This window comes from Labrus mixtus, chromosome 22, assembly GCF_963584025.1.
Source record: "Labrus mixtus chromosome 22, fLabMix1.1, whole genome shotgun sequence".
Taxonomy (NCBI): domain Eukaryota; kingdom Metazoa; phylum Chordata; class Actinopteri; order Labriformes; family Labridae; genus Labrus; species Labrus mixtus.
In genome coordinates, this window is record NC_083633.1 from 16,729,440 (window position 1) to 16,754,186 (window position 24,747).

The 24,747-nt window shown below is 42.4% G+C and overlaps 1 protein-coding gene across 10 annotated transcripts in view; it reads right to left on the bottom strand.

The window, feature by feature from the left end:
- The window catches only part of ppfia2 (PTPRF interacting protein alpha 2), a 143,478-nt gene that overhangs the window by 115,598 nt on the left and 3,133 nt on the right, over window positions 1-24,747 (bottom strand). For all 10 annotated transcript variants that reach the window (XM_061030275.1, XM_061030273.1, XM_061030272.1 and 7 more), the window contains exon 2: window positions 18,744-18,999. In XM_061030275.1, coding sequence (XP_060886258.1) covers window positions 18,744-18,992 — 249 coding nt within the window. In that variant the 5' untranslated portion in view covers window positions 18,993-18,999. The remainder of the gene's footprint in view (window positions 1-18,743; window positions 19,000-24,747) is intronic.

Genomic DNA, 24,747 nt, shown 5'->3' on the forward strand with positions numbered 1-24,747 from the left:
GCTGCTGTTGTGCTTAAAGCTTTGATAAGATATTGCTTCAGCGCTAAACGAACTAGACAAAAGAACACATAACATACAAATGGAAAGTGTGTCAACAGAGCTGTGTCAGTCCCTACATCTGTATATCATGTTGAAATAGAAACCATATTATTTGATGTCACAAGCCTCCAAGCAGCATACCATTATCCATGTTTCTTTCCTTATATTGGATGTATGTCCCTTCAGTTGTGGACAGAAACATTAAGAGTAAATCAAATTACAAATAAAGGAAGAGTTTCCAAACTTATTCAACTCCTGGCAGTTTTACAAACGAGAAAATGCTTCTGTTTCTGTTTGTTTCTTCCTCACTTCATTGACTTTCTCAAAAGATCTCTGCTCTGGCTGAAGCACAGTGTCTTTCACATAGTACCTCACATTTAGAACAATAATGGGACACTATATTCTCTTATTAGGTTCATTGACTGGGCTTTGATTTGCATGATGAGGTGATTTCTTGCCCGTTTGCATACAAAAACCCAAATCAGGTCCCATTTGGTTTATCCCAATGCTGGTCAATGGAATTAGCTCTTTAGTAAAGCTAAATTGGTCAAATGCCACATGGTGTCATCTTAATTGGAGAAGATATCTGTTAAGTACAGTAAGAAAGAAAACAGCATCAGGGTACATTTCAGGTAACTGAGGTCAATAGGACTTGTGCTGTGTAATAAACAAACCAGTCTGCCTTGGTTTCTGTCTCCATCTTCTTCCCCGTGTCAGTCTGTTTGCCAGCGTCTCACCAGAGGGGGTAGATGGTTGCGACCTACTTTACAAAGCAGAACTGGAGCTGTCAGTCATGCAGCTGTGCGTCACATCGCCTTACCAGCAGCTGAGAGGATACTGCCACCTCACTCTGGCCCCCGTCTTCCTCACCATCATTCTCCAAGCTTCCAAAACCCGATCATACGTCCAAGAGATACAAAAAGGACAAAAAAGGAGGCGATCCCTCACGAGGAGTCGAGCAGGGATTGTGTAATGCTCGATGCAGAAAGTCTAGTCTGATCATCAAGTGGCTCGTAGTAGGTGAAAGATCATTCAGGCCATCTTCATGTCCAGTGGCTCCATTAGCGCAGGAAGGTGGCGTTTACATCCATTAGCCCTGGATAAATGGCGGCTAAATTATTGAGAACATCTACCCGGCGAACGACTGCCAATCCATTAACTGAACAGGGTCCGGGTTGCAGACCATTTCTTTTACCTGCAGCAGAATTTATCTCCATGGCCCAAGCCAGGCTGCGATTACTTTGTTTTATTTCTTTCAAATGACTTTTTGAGTTTTGTATTTTGCATTCAAAGAGACGTAACACAGCGCACATTTCTCTCTCTCTCATTCTGGTCACCTGCAGAATATACAGACCTGCGACATGTATGCGAGGGGTACAGAGCGTTGCAGATCAATCACCTTACTCGTCCATTGGTTCTTAAATTGGGCTGGAAAATAAACCTTGGCGGGCCGGTAATATACCAGGACGGCATACCCAGCATAACATGCTAACATGGCATAGCTAGATCCCACACTTCCAGGGTTGCCAAAACATGCCTTACTCAGCTTCTGATTGGTTAGTAACTAGAGACAAAGAGCTGCGCTTCTCGCATACCATTGGTAGCTGAACTCTATTGACTCAAAAATGGTGCCGGGGTACTTCAAGCCCTGCGTCCATTTTTTTTGGGATTCAGACTGTCTTATAGATTCAGTTCCCTCCTTAAGCAAAGTTATTTGCCAATTTTAAAGTGTTATTGAGACAGCAGGACATCGAAACTCACATTCTGTTCCCGTTCATTTTAAAACTGCGCTTAGCTTGACTGTAGCGCTAGAGGGTACAGCGAAATAATCCGTCAAACAAACTGAGTATGAGAGTAACACAGTCACACAGCAGGGACTCTGTGTTTTTTTTCTCAGATGCTACAAGCGAAAACCGACCTCCAAAAACTATCCCCCCCCCCCCCCCCCCCCCCCACATCTGGATCTCGAGCTGCATCCCCGTTATCGCAAATATATTTCTACAGTTACTTGATAGAGCCTTCAAGGAGAACTGTTAGTGATTGAATACCAAAAATGGATGCACGGGAGCAGACCTATTTCATTGTGTTGCACTCGAGTGTACAAGAAGTCAATAGTCTTTTTCATGCATCTTGTACAGGAGGTGATGTCTGCCCTCCAGCAGTAAAAAAAAACAAAAAAAAAAACACCGATTGGAAACAAATATTTATGCACTTCACTTCAACCTTGGGAGTGGATTGTTTCTGTGGGAGTTTGAGTGTGTGGACTCTTCCTTTGGATAAGTGTCCAGTTTAAATGGGAGACAGAGAGGAGCACTAGGACGAGGTTATAGCGTGAGTTATAGCCTGGATTAGCTCGTGTCTGAACACTGGCCGATAAAAGTCTGACCCCGGTGTCATTCGAAGCACATCACTCTCCCATCACGCTTTATGTTCACTTCATCGCCGTCATATCTCTCCCTCTACACTCCTCTTCTATTCTTGTTAAATAAAAAACTGCACTCCTCTCCTGAATTCAAACTCCTTTATTCGATCCTTTATCCCCTCGACACTTCATGCAAAAGCGAATCACGTTTCCTTTTTTTCCCACAAACAAGAGGAGATCATCAATTAGCACTGTCACATTTGACGGCCAAATATAGACAAGCGTCACAGCCGCGGCGATATATGTGTCACAACAACTGCAAATCATGCTCAATGACAAAATGAGAACACAATTAGTCATCTCAGGGGCTGATTGTGTTCTTAGACAGCCGCTTCAGTCGACGTATTGTGGCTCAGAAAAACACACAGATCAAAGGAGAACATTTTATTTTCGGAAAAAGCTGATAACTGGAATGATACGGTTGCACCGCCATCTCTCAACAACCCCGAGAGACAGAGAGTGTGTATTTAACTCAGGGCGTCATCACATGATTATTTAATCAAGAATTAGATGCATTTTGAAGACTGCAGCATTTTTATAGTGCAGTGTAAGCGACAATTTAACCCCAGACTTCCACTTAATGGCAATTTCCATCATGGGTTAGCATTAAGCTAACAAACTAAGATGTACATCCTGGTCCTTCTGTGAGAAAATGAGCCACTGGGTCACACTGGAACTCAATTGTATTTACAATTTGAATTCCAAGTAACTTCAAATACCTCTCAGATACTTTTCATAGCGTTCCCAAAGCTCTATAGCGATCACTGATTTGGATTCCAGTGGTTTTTAAACTTCTACAACTCCTGGCTAATCTATTTTTTTAAGATACTTTTTTTGTAAAGAATTAATGGTACTTTAAATATGTCATATATTATCCAGCTATCGAAAATATTGCACTATATCTATAAAGTGCATTGTAACTATGACCCCCCCCAGTCATAGCCTTTAAATACAGACGGCTTGATTGATGTGTATATACGTTCCCTCTCATGTGAAATAAATAACCCCGACCCCTCGGGTCCCCATGATGGATTCATTCATGACAAATCAGCTGCTTTCAATGCGCTCACATGTGGGTCAGAGGTCGTTCTATATTTGATCTCCATAAAGACCTGAAGTCATCGAGTTTTGAGAGCGAGAGGGAAAACAGCCGAGAGTCGGACGGCATCAATTCAGTCAGAAATAAATGTTTGTCTGATGGTTGCGTCATTGCGCCGGCTCACTTATAAAACCAGCCTTTTTAATCCGGTGTCAATAAACAGAGGAGGAGGACACACATCGAACCGCATTAAAAATCTCATAATGAATACGTCAAAATGTCCTGCATCCTTTACACGTGTAGATAAATAAATATACCAAGCCAGCAGTACACAAAGGATTACAACCTTCACACTCATTTTGACAAAAAGGACTGACATCGTACACACTCTGTTACTAATCCAAACTCCAGGGGATCTGTGATCAGCCGTGTGTTTGTCTGCATGTTAAAACGACTAAATGCTGTCAGAGATGCAAAGAGATCGCTTTACATTGACTAATCACGATGCTGATTAGCTGCATTTTTCAGCAGCAAGCATGGAGCCAAAGGCAGCAGAGATTCCAATGAGCTGCTGCTGATCTATATTCCCTGTGAATTTTCTGGAGGAGGAGAAAATAATGCACACAACTATGGCTGGGAATCTTTGGGTGTCTCACGATTCGATTTCGATTCTTTGGGTCACAATTCGATTCGGAATCTGTTTTCGGTTCAAAACGATTCTGGATTTATGGATTCAAAGTCTATTTATGAATTAGTACATACTTTAGGATCTGCTCCAGTCATCTGTGAGGCTGGCTGAATTTCTTGTTGCTCTATTTGGCATTCTACTGAGTTAAAGAGCTAGCCTTAGCACTTAGCAGGGAGTGACTGATTAGCCCCCCTCCCCCCCCCCAAAAAAAAATTGACTTTTGCAAGTTATAAATCGATTTTAAGAAGAAGAGAAGAATCTTGATTTTTACATAAATCCATTTTTTTCCCCACCTCTATACACAACTATAAACTGTCAAAATAAAGTTCAGCCCCCCCAGTTTCCTGTTCTCTGAAGATATCATTCATTTAAGGGCCTCCATAAAGCATGAAACCTGTGATCCTCACATGCCTCAGCAGTGCAGGGATGGTCCTCCCGGTCAGAGTGAGGCCTAATGCCTTCAGTCAAACGCTCCTTTGTTGGAAACAATGGAAACATTTTTGCTTTACAGAGAGAAAGTCTGAGTAATTCAGTTAGCGATGAATGGCTTTGGGTTTCCGCAGCACTGCAGCACTGTCTCACTGTTAATATGGACCATTCTGCAGAGAGCTGTATTGGCAGAGAGGCGGTTAAAAAGGAAACCATGTGATTATCGTTTTTTTTCCTGAATTACCTAAGCAAATGTGAAATTCCTCATCGAGATATAACAGGGTTTAAAAAGTTTTTTTTTTTGATTGGCCGCACATCTGCTCTTACGTCAATCGGTGAAGGGACAGAGAAGTTATTGTGCAGTAATTACTGGAATTGACTTACTGCTAAAGGGCAACACAGCTAAACACAAGAACATTTCCTTATGTCTTCAAGCAGGTTTAATCAGACACAAGATTAAGATTGTATTGGTTATAAATGTCTATTTTATCTGATTGTGAAGGCTGGGAGAGGGCCAAGGACCCAAATGCAGACGGTGGCAGGAATATAAGTATACTACAATGATTTATTTACACTTTGAAATCTCAGAGCCAGGATTAGGAAGAAAAAGGTAGGAAGTCAGATGAACCAGAGATTGGTTTGTACATCGGCGCGTAGTTGGCACAAAATCAGTTGCCATCGACTCCAGAAAGAAAAAAGTCCAGAAACTACAAAAGAAAAAAGTCCTGAAAATAAACAAAGGACAGCAGGGCTTAATCAAGAGCATAATCATGTGTCTTTCAGTAAATCAGTGACAGAGTTCAACAGGAAATGATTTCCTAAAATGTCAACGATGACACACAAATCCTGCAAACAGGACAGCATCTTTTCCTCATGAATATACTTCCTTCTGTTCCTCAACTCTGGTTCAAGCACCTTGCTAATGCTCTTAGCAAGATGCTTTGAGTCAGACCCTGTTTGCAGCTAAAACAATGACTCACACAACTAAATTAAGCATTCTCAGCACCCTTTTCCTTCCTTTGATGGTTAAGAGGTTTATTTATTTAGGGAAAGTTGACTTAGCACTTAAGCTGTTTGTTTGTTTGTTTGTTTGTTTGTTTGTTAGTTCTCTTTAGCCAAAGTCTGCATTACATTTACACCTTTTTGTTTCAGCTACAACGGGTAAGAGTCTTCCACTGTTTAGCTTAATTTGTTTGTTGGGGACAATTTGCCTTAATCAACACTGAGGCTCTAAATAAGTTTGTTTTAAAAAGAGCTACAGCTAACAAACAACCAACCAGGCGCTTGGGGTTAGGGTTAAGACGGATAACAATACAGATTTCTTGCAATGTCAGGACAAAGAGAACAGCTTGGTCTGAATTCAAGGCAATACTGCTCCAATAAACGCTCACGGCAATAGGGCTACATGTTGCTTATTTACCCTAAGATGTAATCCCTGCTGATCCAGGCTTTGAACTGCCAACGTGCTGGACACATTTTCTAAACAATGATAAATGCAACCGACAGAACGACACCTCTGGGCTTCCTCCGGTTGATTACTTCAATGGAGCTTATGAGAATTTGGCAGACACGGCCACAGCGGACTATAGCCGTGCTACCCGCTACATGATGAGCCTCCATTGGATACCTGCGATAGAAGCTGGCCGGGTGAAGCAGCTGGCAGCGGGGAGGTGGGCACCAGATGACTGCTTCTCAGAGCCGGGGACTAAAAAAACAAGCAGCTGATTGAGCGGTGGGAGGGTTGGCCCCGGCTTTAAAGGATGCCAGGCTATGATTATCACAGTGCAAACAGGGCCACGGAACGCTGTTAACACAAGCAGACCAGCTAGCTAACACTTGATGCTAATTAGGCGCTGCCACCTGCAGCAAACAGCTTAACACCAGTTCCAACGCTGAGAGAGCCATCAGTCTGTTTTTTACTTTACATAACCACAAATTAGAGGGAGTTAAGTTTCGACTTCACTTTACAAAGTCGTGTCCACATCTGGACCGCCCTAACTTCACAGAATTACTTGTAGCAGACAGAGGCAAATGATATGTTCAGATACCTACAGGGACTACAATAGAAAAAGGCGGGCAGTTGATCAAATATGTCATAGAGCTCTACTGTCATTTGAGTGACAACAGCTTCTATAATTTTCTTCACAGGTTAACATTTCAGTTATCTAAACGTTTTTATATTGCATTAGGGTTGTCATCATTTTCGGTACTTCTATACTTTTCAATACCACGTGTTTTGAAACCATACAATCTCCATTATTCATATGATCCATAGTATTCAAAAGCATCAAAGCTAAAAAAAAACAAAAAAAAACAGACGGAGTCATATTTTTAACCAAAAGCTGCAGTGAGCGAGAGACAGGGAGAACGCAAGAGAGAGAGAGAAAGGGAGGGAGAGAGAGAGCAAATTCATAGGTCAGCATATATTTGAGTACTGACATTTCATTTTTGCATCTCACCAAGGTGTCAAAAGGACATTGATGTCTCTGATAAATAGAAAGCAGAGGAGGTTACACTGTCTAAATTGCACAAATACGTTGGCGACATAAATTGCCCAATAATTGGAGGCCTATAGGACTCCTATTTTTTGGCCACTTTGCGGGATCATTTTAAAGTTACGGACTGTCATGGATGTATACTATGTTACTCCCATTCATTTTCAATCCACACATAGACAAATCAGTGCACCATCAAGGCTTGGGTACTGTATTTCATGTGATATATAAACCATGCATGGGTTAATTATATCCAACATCTCAGGCTCATTGTCTGCATGTAAACCCGCTGCCTGGATACAACTTGGTCATCACACCGATACTATCCCAGCCCTGCACATGTGATTAGAAGTGACATTATAATGCACAATGCTGTGATGCACCTGAGTCGCATCACCGGGCTGGATGTTGGCTCTCTGCAGGGAAGGCGACGGTGAGCTTCCAGATCTGCCACAAAGAGGAAGAGGAAGTTCCAGACAGTCTGAGGAAGATGCGCTCAAGTAGGATGAACTCCTTAGAGGGTGGGAAGAAGTCATTATATTTCACCTTCAAAACGGAGGATTTCATCCCTCTGCTTGACACATGACGCTTACGCTGCATAGAGAAGTGATATGTCGTGTGTTGACGCTATAAAAAGCTCTACTACTGAGCTGAAGCTTACTTGAGTGGACGCATGTATTCAGAGGCAGCCCAGGGCTTAATGGGACATCTTCACTTAAGAAAGTCATACAATTGGGGTTATGCTACTGACACGATGACCACGTCCATACAATTTCAGTTGGTTGTGAAAAATGCTCACCAAATTTGCAATGAGTCCCCCTTCAAATGGCTTCCTAGTCAAATGTACAGTTTAAAAGTCAAAGAAGTTTGATTAAAAAACTCTAAGAAAAAAACACAGCCGGCTACGGGCTATTACCGTTAATCCCTATGTATTTCTTGTGAGAGAACTAGGTGTGTTGGTAAACTTACAAAGTGCTATTAGCATACAACTGGAGTGATCTGTGGACATGGGAGGGACACTAATCTCCATTTTGAAGGTTTTTGTACACTAAGATCAACTTTGAAACTACTTTTCAAAAGGTCGTAAAGTTACATATTGCTGCTTTAAGCTAACATTGGTCTTCCACTTGCTATGTTTGCAATCACAAGAGATAACTATATTAGCGGTAAGCAGCTCTAATTATAGACAAATATGAGGCAATGAGACATACATGTTCTGCTTTAAAGAGCCATGCTCATGATACTAATCTCAGAGGAGGTGTTCAGTGTGCAAAGTGATGTTCCTGCTAATCTCCGAAGATGTCTTACAGAAATGCTGCACATGATAAGGTGGCAGCTGAGATGCAGCGAGGCCTCCAGGACATCATGGGATCCGCTCTCTCGGGAGTTCTTGAACGAGATTCTCGAGCCGCTGACATCATGGTCTATTTCTGGCTCTCAAGTGGAGCATTCAGAAGCTAAAAGGTATCCATTAATGGGGACCAGCTGCACGGGGCGAATGAAAAAAAAAAACAAAAAAAAAAAACACCGGTCTGAAGAGCCCAATCCAGCTGCCAGATCTAAAAGAAATCAAATTACCGCTTGTCATTTTGGCCATGTCTTCAGGATATTGTGTGTCAGAAATGAATGTCAGTCTAATTTCCCATCAGTCAGACTACATTTGCTGCAGTGTAAGAGCGAGAAAGAACGTCTTAGCTTGTTAGAACGAGCTGTCAGTGGCCACAAACGGAGCATCCGAGGAGGTAATGTTTTAGCAACAATGGAGCTTGAACAAATAGACGTAGTGGCTTTTGAATGCAGGATTACATTTCCAGGTCGGCGCTGCGAGGAGTGCTAAGTATTGGTCATAACCTCATTTCACTCGGCCTCGCATAAGTGGCTCTCAGGGGACCGGCCGTCTAATTCAAAGCCAGAGCAACCAGCGCGAGGATGTATGTGAGCGTGTAACTGGCTGTGTGTCGAGGCCTCAGACTGGACGTGTGTGTGTGTGTGTGTGTGTGTGTGTGTGTGTGTGTGTGTGTGTGTGTGTGTGTGTGTGTGTGTGTGTGTGTGTGTGTGTGTGGAGAAAAAGTATTTCTGTATTCGTTGCCTCAGGGTCTGAGTCATGCCCAAGTTCTACCCGCAGTGATGTAAACTCTAACACAAGCGTCCTTCCTGCTGAAGTCATCGCCACAAAAATGAACGCTACACACGTGTAGCAAAGTGTTCAGGGTGAGGCTACGTACACACGTACACCGCTAACAAAACACAACTGAGTCACTATAAAACGCTTTGTGGAAACTAAAGAACTGGTCATAATGTAAGATCATCCTAGAAGCTGATAAAGAGCTAATATGAAGGCGTGAATATTTCACCTGGCTGTAATCTTTGTTGATATAAATTTAAACAGGGCAGCAGGTTGAAATGAAGCTCAGCCCAGTTTGAAAGACCATCTTTATGACTCATTCATTTAACTTTCCTTCCTCTTTCCCCCTCCCCCTCCTCTCCCGGGGGTAATTGAGGAGCATAATTGAGTCTTTCCTGGTAGAAGCCAAAGACAACTAGAGAAAACACCGTGAATGAGGCGTTGAGTTTTTACCTACAAAGTCATAAATGAATCTCTATTTTTGACACCACATGCCAACAGCAGCCTAATGTATCCACAGAGAGAATCACTCCCATGATTCCCCTCCAGCCTCGACGTCATCTTTGGTTATTGTTTTGATTGTGAGCCCACTGGCGGCAGGATTTACATACTGTGCGTTTAAAGGCTTTATATGCGATTTTTTAATCCAGCAGATTGATGAAATCAAAACAACTCACGGTGCATTGTTGTGTTAGCATGCTAATGCTAGCGATCTTTATTACGCTCGTATCTTCACACTGCATGTAAATTTACCTGAAATGAGCGTGATCTAGAAACACAGTTAAGCAGTGAGTACAGTATGTTATTCTTTTTTTCTCCAGTCCCTCAATTAAACAACTTTTATACTCGAGGGGAGGAGTCAGCCGGCCGTCCTGCGATGTAAACAAACTGAAGATAGGACTCAGAAAACTCGGAAAGCATCACAGACAGTGGGACTCTGGTGTTACACTCATTGTAGACAGTCATGACTCACAGAGTTATTTTCAGAGGATATACTTGATTTATATTACATTTAAGTGTGAAAAATCACATATAAAGACTTTAAAGATATACAATTTCACTAAAGGAAAATGTTTGACCGTATGGATCGATCGCGGTTTAAAGATTTACCGTTCGAGGCTACCCACTCTGCAGGTTCTTCCCCTGCTCATCTCTACAAAAATGTGTCAGACATTTTGAAAGATTGATGTATGAGGGGGAAAAAAAAAGATTAAAAATGAATACTTCGAATCTGCCAAGTAAAAGCATCAGCTTAGCAGTACCAAATATTTCATTTTTACAACTGGCTCTGTCATGCTTGAGTAATTACTCCCTCCGTCTGCGGCGTCGTCTCCACAATACTGCAGACAGCCTGAATGACTGCAGCATTGGAAGTGTGTTCACAGTCATCAAACTGTTAACATGTAATGACTCATCGGTATCTCCCGTTAAAAACTCTACCCCGTCATGAGAAGCTTTCTGTGATCCATGGCATTATAACTGATCGGGGTTTGTAGCGATATAGAAAAAAAAAAAATTTGATTACAATGTTCACGCTTCTTTCATTTTTTTTTTTCTGACAAGAATCCCATTCAGAATGTTCTATGATTACCATGAAATAGTAAAGGACGATGACAAACACATGACACACACAACGTCCAGTGTTCTAGTACCTACATTACAAAGACGACACTATATTCTGTTTGGTTAAAAAAAAACATTTTGACATTAAATTTGTCAATTTCTCAAAGCAAAGGGAAAGACTAAAGCAAAAGAAGTACCCTGAAGTAACCCCCTCGTAAAGAGCAACTCAGAGGGTTACATGTATTTCCTTAAGTTTTAGATCTTCAACTTGATCTTTTATTAGATTTTTAACTCTCAGTGAAATCTTTGAGCGAACAGACTTGACAGACTGTATTCCAGCGGCGGCTGTCTCCTAGTTAGCCTGATCTACTGTTCTCTTACTCCTCCATCTTTACAGCACTCCGGTGCCCAACTGTGCTGTTCATTAGAGAGATAATTACATCTGCAGGAGATCTTTCGGCACTGTCTCGTCACCTCGGAGTGTCTGATCAGAACCCCCTACCTCATCCTTCTTTGTTTGTCTCCTGTGACAAACCCACAGCCAGGCGACAGCCAATCCTAGCGCGTGACTAAGGCGCTAGCAGCTAGCATGAATCATCAGCGGGGCTTGATCCGTCTCTCTATAATCACACTCTAGACTTTCGAAGGTATTGATCAAGAATCTCTGTCAGAGCCGTTACAGACACTTGATGCGGACAGAGTGTGCCAAGGGCTGAGACTCTGCCAAGGAGGACGAGATTAGAGAAGAATTATGGGAGGAGAGGAAAGAAAACCAAGGCATCAGGGGTAGAATTGAGGAAGAAAGTTTGTAAATCAATGCTTCCACGACAGGAAAATACGCTTCTTCCGTCTATCACTGCACAAGTTTATCAGAGGATATGAACCACGCCAAGAGCATGGACACAAACTACCACAAGTCTTATTTTTGAATCTCACATATTTCAGTCTACAGGCAGGCGATATTTTGAATATCTGGATGTATTCTGTAGATATTTAAGCTTGTCAACTCGAAGACAGACAGGTAAACTCTTGTGAAGCCAACTCTTGCTCGTAACCTTCTCCTTTAACCGCACATCCAGCCTGCAGGCGGCGTGAACTGGGGCACAAACAATAACAGTAATCATGGAAAATCATGTGCTGCTCTGGCGGAGGAGACCAGCTGACTGGCTGACTGCTGGAGCCCCCGAGGTCCTCCTGTATAAGCAACAGAGAGACGGGGGGAGAGAGGGGGTGGACGGAGTGAAAGTGAAAAAAAAAAAAAAAAAAGGAGATCAGAAAGCAGAGACGGGGGAAGGATTCACCTCCCATCCCCTCGCATCGACACGCTTAGTCATCTTTCGTTTCCACATTCTGCCCTTGACGGGGAAGCTTCACCGTCTCTGCTCCCTCCTCCCGTCGCAATGCAATCCTTCCCTCAGTCTAAACCACCCCTGTGAAGTCCACGTAGTGGTACGGTCCCATGACTACAAACACTCTTTTGCCTTTAAGAAAGATGGGAGGACATGGCCGCACGCCTGTGGCCCGACTCTTTGACGAATGCTCTTGTCACGGATGATTAATAAACAGAGGGGTGACGGGGGTGGATCATTGACTTAAAACAGGGCGCTAATGACCAGACACCACACATCTACATAGTGCTTACCCTTTAGATAAATCCACTACCACACTAATTACTTATCTTTAAATGAAACTGTAATTGCTTTGCGAAATCAAGGAATGTTTCCAAACTCAATCATCCTTTTGAATGAAAGACACTGCACTGGCGTCATTTCCAACTGAAGCCAGTATGACGGTCATGAATGAGGAAACCACAGATCAATGGGCTGCCCTGTACAGTAATCTAGTGCAGTCTTGGCTTTCATTACAACATCAGCGTTCAAATGATCAATGGACTGGTATCTCATTACTGTCTGGGCAAGCCGAGGAGGCACTGGGATCAACGTCTGGGAGGCTTGAGGCCATGATGTCGGTCCTGAACCTCCAATAGGGGGAGATTTTTCATCTTTTTAAAGCCGATCACACCTGCGACTTCACTTCATCAGAAGGTCAAAAAGTTGCATTTTATGGGTCGCGTGCATAGGTTTAGCGAAATGGCTCCATAGTGTCCCCCAAGAATAGGTGTAGGAAATAGGCCATGCAGTACATTTCACCAAGATAAACAACATTTTATACAATTAATACCAATAATTTTGGTCAGGACTGGCAAACAAAAAAAGCCTCTTGGAGCTAAACCCAAAACCCAACTGGAAATCACCCAATTTCAAATGATTTTGAAATGTGTGTAAATTTACTGGTGTCAATTTTGTTATTCAGTTAGAACTAATGGAATTATTTGTATTCTTTTGTTCCCTTTCAAAGTAAATTGAATTTTTAGGGGCTAAACATGCTTGAAGGCCCCCGAAGATGGACATTTAATTATAATTTGTGCATGGTGTGGTAAAATAGCTCCTTAGTCCCAGTTTACAGATTTTTTGTTAGCAGCTCCCGCAGTAGATTTACTAAATTTGGTAGGACCATTTATTATGGCAAGACCTACAAAAAGCCTTTCAGAAGTCAGCCATTTTTTTTTTTTGGCCTTTGCTGGGGTGATATTTGATTGCACTTCCCTCAGGCATTTCATCTGGTCAGCCTTAGAACATGTCAGCATAATAAGACACAGGAAGTGATGTATAACTCATTCATGCAGTATCCAAAACACAAAGTAGAAACATTTTCTGTCAAGCATTTGGTAGTGGTTTGCCACAGTATAACCTTATCAGGTGCAGGGGTCCTTTCATAGCTACATAAGTGTTATTGCTAGACATCTTAGTAATAGACTGTTTAGCCAAATCTTAACAATTTAAATATGATAGTTCTTGTAATTAAATGTAATCTTTGTAATGCTCAATCAAAGTAAACAACCTCTCAAAAAAGAAGCTTACAAAGTCCAACAGTGGTGTAGTTTGTATGAGTTAAACAAGGCAGTAAATCCCAGAGTAGTGACTGTGAGGTTGTGCACATGATTTATTCAAAGGCCAGCACAGACACAGGTCTTTTTTTGTGCATTTAGAAAACAAAACAGTGAAAATAAAGTATCAAACTGTTAACATGTGACATAGTTATCAAATCTGCCTCATAAGCACATCTCTGTTGTATGACTCAAACGTAGATCTGTTGTTGTGGAAGACAACAGCTTTGTTCCAGGACTAGGATCAACATGAACAGAGGCTGCCGAAGAGAACATTATCTCGAGCAGCAGCCTCCATGAGACCACATTTGGCATGAGTAAACAAACAGAGGAGGGGGGGGGGGAGGCTCCCCAAGGCCCCTCAGGGCCCTCGGAGTACAGTAACGCACAGCTGAGTGCTCCAGAGAACGCTGCTTGTCTGCCAACTCGCCTGCCTGTGCCACAGTACAGGGGGTTGATGGGGGGGATGGGAGGAGGGTCACATCATGTGTGTTGCTGCTTCAGGCTTTGGGTTGTCCGCGCGCTCTTCATATATTATCCCCCCCATGTTTCTCTAAACTGAGCCCTTTGCATACAAGTGGGAAGTCTTTCTGCGAGCTGGGGTTACACCACAGTCACTTTAGCAGTGGAAACAAGCCAGAATAATGCAAGACACGGAAAAAAACAGCCGGCTTTCAGATGACAGTGGTGCGTCTCATTTCCCACAGAGGCTTAGAGTTAGAGGCAAGTACAAATTGCTCATCGTGTGCAGTGAAACGCATGTTGCATCAGTAGCAGAGAGGTAGCTCTGGGTAAAACAGGAAACACTCTCTATGAAGCCTGTGTGTAGTGTTTTATAGAAGAATTCTTAGTAGAAGTAAAAGCATTCTTTGTACCTCATAAACACATACAATGCTTTTTGATGCACAGTATCAACAGTCATAAACCTTACTTATTTAAAACTGGAGGATAACTTGTAGACTTATGACTGCCTTTACATATAAACAATGAGTGGTAGTAAGGACTGGTAATTCATTACTGCCTGGGCAAGCCGAGGATGCACTAGGATCAACGTCTGGGATGCCGAGGCCATGATGTCGGTCCTGAACCTCCAATAGGAGAGATTTACCAACCCCATATAATTCATGGTCCGAGAAAATTAGATTGAAGAAACCCCAGCAGTGAGTTTCACTTAGACTTACAAATTTTGGTAGGACCATTTTTTATGTCAGGACCTACAAAAAAGCCTCTTGGACCCTCAATCAAAACCCAACATAGGGGCCAGATTTCCTTCCATTCTTTTCTTGCAATGACTACAGGCCACCACTTGAGTCGTTTGTATCTGAATAAAAGCGTTTTGAAGGAGTGAGGTAAATTGTGTCACCTGTCAGGCCTGCAAAATATCTTCTGAATATGTTCCAATTTGACGCATTCCTAGTGTGTACACTAGCCAAGTCGAGTAGAAATGGGTCGCTTTGTAACAAAATGTCCTGATGCAAAGAGAGCGAAGACAAGGGACAGTGGGCGAGAAAGGGAGGCGTTTGAGGGGAAGGACAGGGGCACTGTTGGACCGTTGTGCATGTAAAGGGGGAAGCGATGTTGCCTGCAGGCGTCAAACGGGGACGGCGAATGTCACTCCGATCAGCCGAAAGTGTCATGCCGAGCAGCGGAGCCGCGACCTCTGATGGAGAGGGAGGGGGGGGGGGAACGGAGAAGAAGAGGGAGACACAAGGCAAAGTGCGGCACAACAGAAAAGGCAGTGACAGCAGAAACAGAGAGAGAGAGAGAGAGAGGGGAAAGGGGGAAGAAGAAACAAGAAGGGAGTTTTTGTGGTGGCCCGACGCCTAATCCTGCCAACGCTCGGGGCTTCGGGAACAGAGGAGTGATATCAGTAAAGACACATTCACAGCCTGCCTATCGCCTAAATGAGGCCATTTCTGTCTTTAAAAAACAAGCTCATGCCTCTGCTGCCGCTGTTTCTCTTTCTCATCCACCAACCTCCCCTGCAATCACAGAGTGGAGAAAGACCTGGGAGCTATCCATTGCCCTCTTTTAAAAATCACACTAAATGATTATCTGAGCACTGATCCACACGGCTGGTGCTCCAAGATCGCTGCTTAACTACATCTGTGTTAAAGGAGTCCTGTTGTTAAAGAGATGTTGGATGGAGTAAAGTCAGTACGGCCTCAGAAAGAGGTGAAGTAAGCACATTCTTATTAATGTCCACAATGTCTGTTAGCTTTAGCATATCCGTTAGCAATAACACTATATAATTACCAAGCTTTAATAGCCTCTTCAGAAACCATTAAGAGTGCTATGTTGGTATAATACAGGCCAGTAAGCTGCCATAAACCTGATAAATGGACTCATTTATGCCTAGATGTCAGTACGAGGATCCCTAATGCACCAGTGACATCTTATTTAAGTCGTGTGCCAGGAGAGGCACCACAACAGTACGTCATCTCTGTCATTACACAATGACAACCAATACATCACCACCGAGCCTCTACTGCCAGTGGACATCAATGAAAATGTCTGATAATGGGAATGTTATTTCACTCTGACAGCCCTGGGTGCTTTCACGGGGAAATGAAGAGGTGGGAATGTTTGGACGGATTTACACTTGATATTCAAACAAGAATGGGAAAAGGACTGGAAATGGCAAAAGAACGCGTTACTTATCCAGGTAGAAGTCGAGATGTTTGTGCTGAAAAATCCCTGGTTAATATGTTGGAACTCATTTCACTTCTTTATTGAGGTTCAATAAAATAAAATCTGCTCATTGGAAAAGTTGCCCCCTAAACACTGTGCAAAGGTAACCTCACCTCACTAATCAATGTGGACCAAAATATATTTAAAAAAATGAGCATTGACTTTTCTTCAATGTGCAGCGTTAGCTTGTTGACTTTCATCCCCGTAGCTGCATGGACGAATTTTTCCTCTCTCCTCTTTTTTAACTTGTTACAGTCCAGCTCGATATGTATTTATGGATTTGCTAAGGAGTCATGTTTGTTGTGTTTTTTTTCCCCCCAAGCCATTTAGTTTGAACTCTGAAAAAAATCCAAAACTGCCCTCAAATTCATTGAAGCTAAGAGGCTAACGAAAGCTAATGGAAGTTTAGGAAATCATACGCAAGCTAACGAATTTCAAAAGCCTGATTTCAAATTCAACAAGTACATATATTAGTGTTGAAATGAAGGTTGTTAGAGTAAAATGATGTCAGAAAACAGAAAGTCAAGTATGTCATAACATATTTGTACTTTTTTTCTTCCCACTCCTAAGAAAAGATGTTCAATTACTATATCAGTCGGGATAAGATTTGTGCATTTTCCTTCTCAGTGTGTTTCATCTGTGAGTGGCATTTTGTAGTGCTTAGGTTTCTTCTTTTTGTCTTGTACTCTCAGCTGTGTATTATGTTCACTTCTGTGGAGGATAAAAAGCCCCGAGGCTAAAGTATGAGCTGGTGTAACCCAGAGTTCAGACCTGCAGTCTGAGACCAATCACAGATGAAAACAGAAAATGCACTCTCTGGTGAAAGAGTCTTGTGTTACATCTTACAACTACCTTACCAACATCAGAGTGAGAAGGGTTGTAAGTAGGTTCATTCAAATTATTCAAAAGGCCATGAGGCCAGATGGGGGGGAAGAAAAGACATTTACAAAAATAAACATTTTCTGTCTGGAATAATCCAAAAATTGGGAGACTTTTAAAAAAAAATTTCAAACCCCCTTTTAAGCTGTACTGTGAGATCACATCAAAGCTAATACAGACACAGTGTGTAGCTGCTCCTGTGACTATGAAACCATGAAGATTATGGTACTGACGGCGGGCGCCGCCTGCAAACAAAGGCCTCCTCTCTCTCCACCAGCAAACCTCCAGTGTGTTTCCGGAAACGGAGCAAGGCGAACGTGTGATGCGAATTACTGACACACTTTTGGAAAGAGCTAATCTCCGCTTACTTGTGGGAATTATTGAGAAGGATTTCGCTCTTTGATTTCCACATTTTTTGGAACAGAAATGAACAAAGCAGACCAAAAATGTAGCTCTACATATCTATGATGCCTTATTGATTTGGCTACTAACACGGGCAAGCTGGCAGTTTAGTACAACAAACATGGTTACATGTATAGCAACTTTTAAGATCTGCCTTTTGAATAGCGACTCAGGGGTTTTATCTATTCTAAGTCTATTCAATACATATGAGGGCTGATTAAAGTGCAGTACATGAATACTACAAGCACAAACAATGGCCTTCGACGCCAATTAATTTGCTATCCTTATGCAAACCAGTCTTAATGGAGCCCAACTGGTAATTAGGTACATCACCACACCACTTCCAAAACGTTTAAAAGGATGGAAAAATACTGCAAATGTACTATTTGTGATGATCGGAATGATAAAAACTCTCCTAAAATCTCTTGCATGGTTTAATTTGGACATAAATATTCCATCCAGAGTTTGCTGGATTCACTGAGCGGGACAAACTTTTTAAAGTAATGGTACACAGTGTTTGAGCCATGTTCGTTTAAGCATCATTAACTAATGAACTGTACATTTAAAGTCATTACCACACGTTTCAGTGAGTGATACAGCAAAGAAGGTTTTTTCTTTCATTGCTCATATTACAAGTCACAGTTCATCCAGTAAAAGCTTTTCTAGGAATTCAAATGAAATTCAACGTGATCAATCCACATACTTTTAGTGGGAAAAAAACAGCAAATCTGGAGAATTCAATCAACACACTGAAGTGAAGATGAGCCGTGTACACAAAATAAGTCATGCAAAAGCCAGTTCATACCGCACTTTAGACGACAACCACAAAAAATTCCTTCAGAATTGGAATCACACAGACACAATAAATCATAGATTGACATCCTGCATGGTGGCACATATTAAATCAGCTGCAGCAAACAAGTTGACTTTCAGCCCTCCAGTCTAGATACACACTAACACATAACCCATGAAAGTGGGGAAAAAAAGATAAAGACCCATTAAAAGTGAGATTTCTGTCGCTCACCTGTGGCAGGGCGGAGGTGAGCTGGCGCTGCAGCGAGTCTCGGTCGTAGATGACGTCCTGAAGGTGCTGCTGGGAGAGTCCGAGGCTCTCCTGGGTCTCCCTGAGCGTGTCCAGGAGCCGGTCCCTCTCGTCCAGCATGTTGACCATCAGCTGCTCAAAGTGGGAATCCGGGTCTGAGGCGCTGCTCTGAGAGCCGCGCTGACTCAGCGCCGTGTCCTCGCTGATGGTGGGCATCACCTCGCACATCATCTTGGCACTGGACAGGGACATTAGAGAAAGTTGTTTTTAAATGGCATGACAGGGTTGATGCACACTTTTTAAAATCAAATGTTATACTTTTTAAGACATTTTTTAAGAGCCAACCAAAGACAAATGGTGCAAAAATATAACCACCATTCTACAATGTCATTTGTTTTGAAAGCTTGTGTGAATATCCACAGTTTCTGTTTACACTGATGTGTTTCTCTTTGACCAGTCCTGACACACTTGGAGCCACGCTCTGTGTCATCCCCGCATTCAAAGCTGCAGAGACATCTTGGGAGGCCGGGCGTTCTGCCCCAGATTTCACGCTTGTGCTGCTTAATGGACAGTTGCATAATACGCCATATCTATGCTATAGTGGGATATGTTAAGCAATATCCCCCCCCCCCAGCTTCCCCTGAGGGACCTCAGAAAGCCTCAGGAGGAGTTGTGCTTACTGACAGACGGTGGTTTGTGGTCTGAAACCTGGTTTGCATCAACACACGTCAGAGCTATCTGATTGGGCAAGCCAAGCTTAGCTTCCAAACATGATGGGTTATAGAGATTTATGGAGTTCAGCTCGATAGAAAGCAGGAGAGAAAAATGTAGCGTTATTACATAGAAAGAAAAGGAAAGTACATTAATTGTTCCTAACTTTCTTAGTATCGACAGCGTGCACTGGCTACCAGCAGACACAGACAGCAGTCATGTTAACTTTATATTTCTTATTTCAACCAAGCCAGTTGCAAAGAACCATACGTTTTTTTTTCAGAACTGGAAAATGATGCAAATCCAGCATCGCTTGGACTTCTGACCTCCTGCTTCTACAATCACTGGACACAGCTGTTTGGTATTGTGACTAACGAGCTAACTTCCTATTAAGATTTTTACAGCAAGGCTGACTGATAGCGGTTTAGTTTTCTTGTGAGAAATATAAGATATAGAAGCCACAAATCTGGGTTAACCCTGCAAAAGCTAGGCTACCTGCATCTTGTCAGAATCTGTGTTCCCTCAGATAAAATTGATATCAACTTGTCTACCTCTCAGTAAAAGCCATAGGCATTCATTTGTGTCTCTACTGTTTGAGTGTCCATGTAATGAAAAGCTAGGTTTATCAAAAAGTCAACAAAACAGCATTTAAAGCCATTTATTGGGAGATACACAAGAGCAACAAACGGTGACAAAAGTCATGATTGATGCTACATGCTAACGTCAAAAGCACAAGTGTCCATAGTTGTCAATCAGCCACATTCATTCAGAAGTCCAACAATACTTCTAACACCGATAGATGATAATCACATCATTACTCGGACAGTTAGCACTTGGCCAGGTTCACTTCAATATGCTTTGGTCCAGACTTTGTCCCCTCTGGGTGGGTTCTAATGCCAGGTCTGTGTCTCAGCATGTTCTGGCAGCAAGACGGGGTCTCCCATATTTTCTACCAGGCACCCATCCAGATTCTCACCAGTTCCCCATTCACCCACCGCTCGCTGCCGTTTAGACCTGAGAGACCGGGCCCTGTGTGGCGCTCTGCACGTGCCAGCCCTTTCGCAAAGAGAGCAGGCCAACCCGGCTGACAGACCGGGACATCAGCTGTGCATTTCAAGTAGAAGGGAAGTGATCTTTCTCCGTGCTCCTCTGGCTCGGTACTGTAGTTGTTGTGCACAAGAAGGTAGGTGTGTAAAAAAAAAAAAAAAACATAAGAGTAAAAAATTGGGGGCTAATATGCAAAACAAACTTTGGAAAAAAAGTATTGATGCTGGTTGTAGATGTTTGTGATTCTTGTGTGATTTGGTTGAAAGAAAAATGTCAGATAATCTACTTTGAAGAGTGTTTGCTTGATATTGTTTTCTTAATGATCAACTTCTTACTGTTCTCATATTCAGTCATTTAAAGCTGTTATTGTGTTGTCAGACATTTTTGAAATTCTAATTTTTTTCCCGAAAATTTACAGTGACAGCTTTTGTTTCCACATCCTGAGGTTTTAACTTCAAAATCTGACCTGTGCTTGTGATCTCTTTGCATTGCTCACAACCCCCCATCTCTCCACAACACAACAACAAACACTCCCTGAAATACAAACGGTGTTAGCTTTATTCCATAATACTCCTTTAAACTTTGCAGACATCAAAGCAATCAAAGTCTATGGAGGAGGATTCTTTCAGCTTCATGGCCCATCATGGCTCATACGATCCCGTTTTTGTCCCGTCTCTGCACTGCATGCTTTAACCTCACCGTTATAACGTTTGTACCGTCTATGAAAAATCAATAGATACGGAGGAGAAGTGCTTTTGTCTGCTCTCTCGGACGCATAATGCAGCCTCCCTAAAAAACTGAAAACAAACCATGCCACTCAATGAAACATTTATCGGGTTAATTGAGTGATTCAGGATGACATCAGGCCTGACTTCTTGGTTAAATTTAAGATTCCGGGTAAAGAACAGAAGACTATTTTTCTCTTCCTATACATGCAAAATGCAGCTTTTAACATTTCTTCTCCAAAAATGTGGAATTTCCCGGAACAATTACGCTCGCATGATGCTCCATATTTGTCAGTGGAGAGCATGTGTGAGCTGCGAGTTTCTCTTCAGTGTGGAGAGGACAGGAATTAGGGATTACAGGTGAGAATTAGTGTAATCATTGCTATATAAACACTTATCATCCACAGGTTTATCGGAAAACTCTTATTTGCCAGCAGGGGGTTACAGATGTTGTGCTCAATGGGAAGTGAAAAACACGACTTCCTCGCAATAGAAAAGCAAATACGACGACCCCCCCCCCCCCCCATTACAAAAGCTATTTGGTCTACAAATGTTCACAGAGCCTGAAAAAGAACTGATAGGGCGTCGTTCTTTGCACAGTCCCTCCGCAACGCAACATCACGGCACATTATGATAATGCACGCCAGGAAATCTGCCCTCAAAATTCCACCAGCGTGTCAGGCTGTGGCTTAGCATAAATGCATGTCTAATATAGAATATGTAAGATTTCTATCTTTGAGAATCGTGGCACTCGTGCAGGGGAATTGGTTATGGCGGCAAAAAAGGACTAAGAGTGTTGTTTAAACAAGGCGAGGCTTAAGTGAGTGAATTTAGCGCGGCTGGTTAAAGATGTTAAATGCGAGTCTGAAATTATGCGGGGGAATCACAGGGAGGGAGGAACAGCAACGCACGCTCAATTGAACACATTGTGGTGCCGCAGATGTGGGAAGAAGTGCGCACTGACAGACAGGCAGGGATTATCGGGATTCTCTCTCCATGCCATATGCCAATCAATGAATTATTCACAGAGGTAAAAGAGAGTGAGGGTTTCCACCAAATCAGGGCATCAAGTCCAGAGACCCTTTTAGCTTAAGCTCAGGTATCCGGCTCCAGACTGAAGTCCATCAGCTCTGGCATCAGCTGCAGGAAATTGCAGAGAAAACTCCCAACTAGCAGAAACGCTTGATGGCAACTTTTGGTTTTTCAGGCTTTCCACAAGCTTCTAGGTCCATAAAAAACCAACATGATCAACTGGTGGAGCTCTGCCTTGCAAGGAATCACACCTTCATTGGACGAGTGGCGACTAACAATCCACATCCAATCCAACAAATCCAGTACACCTACTCAGCATAGTTGCGGAGATCCGTATGAAGGATCTGTGTGTAAACTCTGACTTATCTTTTCCTCACATTAAAGCTGCTACGAGAGTTTTTAGCTGGTTATGAAACAGACTGAATTTAATACTGATGCCGGTTAATGACCTTCAAAAGCAAATGAGACCATCAGCATGAACACCAAGAATTTATATACTGGTATTTTTGAATGTCTGAAACTGCTGCCAGGTGGTAGGTGTCCGTCAAAATGCTTAACCAAACAGACTTTTAATACGTTTTCCATCGCAAAGATTCTTGATGAGTAATACATTTGTCAGTCAAAATTTAAGTCAACCTTTGTTGACACAGGATTTTCATTTCTTAAAGGGAGACCTGAAGAACGAGAGACAGAAGCTCAAACTTTTTGGCCGAGAGCTTCCTGAAGTTTGTGTACTGTGTCGGATTGTTAACTTCTGAAAATTACAAGAGCTGTCGGATGCAGCCGCCCCAAAGTTGGACGTCCAAAAAGTGTAGGTGGTATGGGTTCAGACTATTTAGTCAACCAACGAGCACTTCACTCTGACAGCTTTCTCATACTGTATTTGCAATGCATTAATATATCGTAGGAGGCATGAATTTACAAAAACGATGGTATTTGATCATGCATGCCATGACAATATTCTTGTCCAGCATTAGCGTGCCATGTACTCCTACACTTTACTCATTTTCTAAGCGGCCATAATAAGACTTGAGATTATTAATTTTTTTTTATTAAATATGACTTTTGATTCCTCGACTGGGCTGATGTTACTCAAGTCTAGGTAGCATTTACGACTAACACATCTCTGTAAGATGATTATAATTTAAAACTGTCATAAAGAAAAACAAACCCCGGGTACTTTAAGAGTTCTGCTGAGTAAAACTTAAGCATGGCAGTGAACTATCTTCAAGGGCCAGATGTTAATTTTTGCCACTTATGTAGAACTCCCAATTTTTTCCCCCTGAAGAACAAATCAGCAAAACTGAAGCTAATTTCCTGAATGTCTTCAGTTCATCTCATTAATGGGAACAATTGTGAGAGTAGATAAGGAGCAGCATACCCCAAAAAAAAAAAAAAAAAAAGCAGCATGTTCCTGAGCAATGTATGGCAATGCGAGGCGAATTCAGCACAATTCACCACCTGGGAAACATCAAAAAGACGCGCGAGCGGAGAGCGAGCAGAGGAGTGAACACGACGCTCTGCGGCTTTGGAGATAAGCGGTACAACTGAATGCTTGTTGAAATGACTTTGGAGGCACTAAAAATAAAACGGCATTATTTAATAGCCCATTATGAGCTTGTTATCCTCAAGCGTGGAATTCTATAACTCATTAAGCAAGGAGATGGTCATTTAGAAAAGAGGGGGAAAAAAACAAAAAAAGTAGTCCCCAAAAAACATCCATTGGGAAACTAATCTTACATGAAATTCAACTTTTCAGACATTTGTAGCACCCTGTTAGAGTCCGTCTCTCACAACATGAGTATTAGACCGGTTGTTTGGACAAGTAATAGGTTGATTACACATGTCGCTTTGCGGTTGCCAAGGGAGCTGACTGCTGAGAAACTCCCACTCTTAAATAATGTCTGAGTTTGATTTCTTGGCGTGCCACCCGAGCGCAAAGTGCATCTACAGACTGCATTGACTAGCAAAAAAAAAAAAAAAAAAAAAGGGTAATGGGAAAACTGTTGCATGCCGCCTATTTCCCACTATGGTATCCATATGCATGAGGCCTGACAGGTGGGGAAACGGTGACGCAGCAATTTTTTTGTGAATGGAAGAGGCCAGATTGCAATGTAGTGCTGAGAAATCCCGTTCACATGGCGCCTTGTGCCGGCGAGACTTCTGACCAACCGAGGGAGAGTCCGTCAGGAAGCAACCATTCAAGTCTTTGCAAAGCTAGCTGCACCGATGATGCAACCGTTGCACAATGATCAGTGCTTACTGATGTAGTGTGGATGGAAACTAGGGTCAAGGCATCATATTAAAAGGCTCTTAGATCTGGGAAAAACTGAGCCAATCGCTTTTTTTTTGGGCTTTGGAAATCCGTAGTGATGGGCCTATATCACAAACTGCTTAATGAATACATGTAACAGCAAATTAATGAAGGAGAGAATCTGTGAATAAATAAACATGAAAGATATCATTTACAT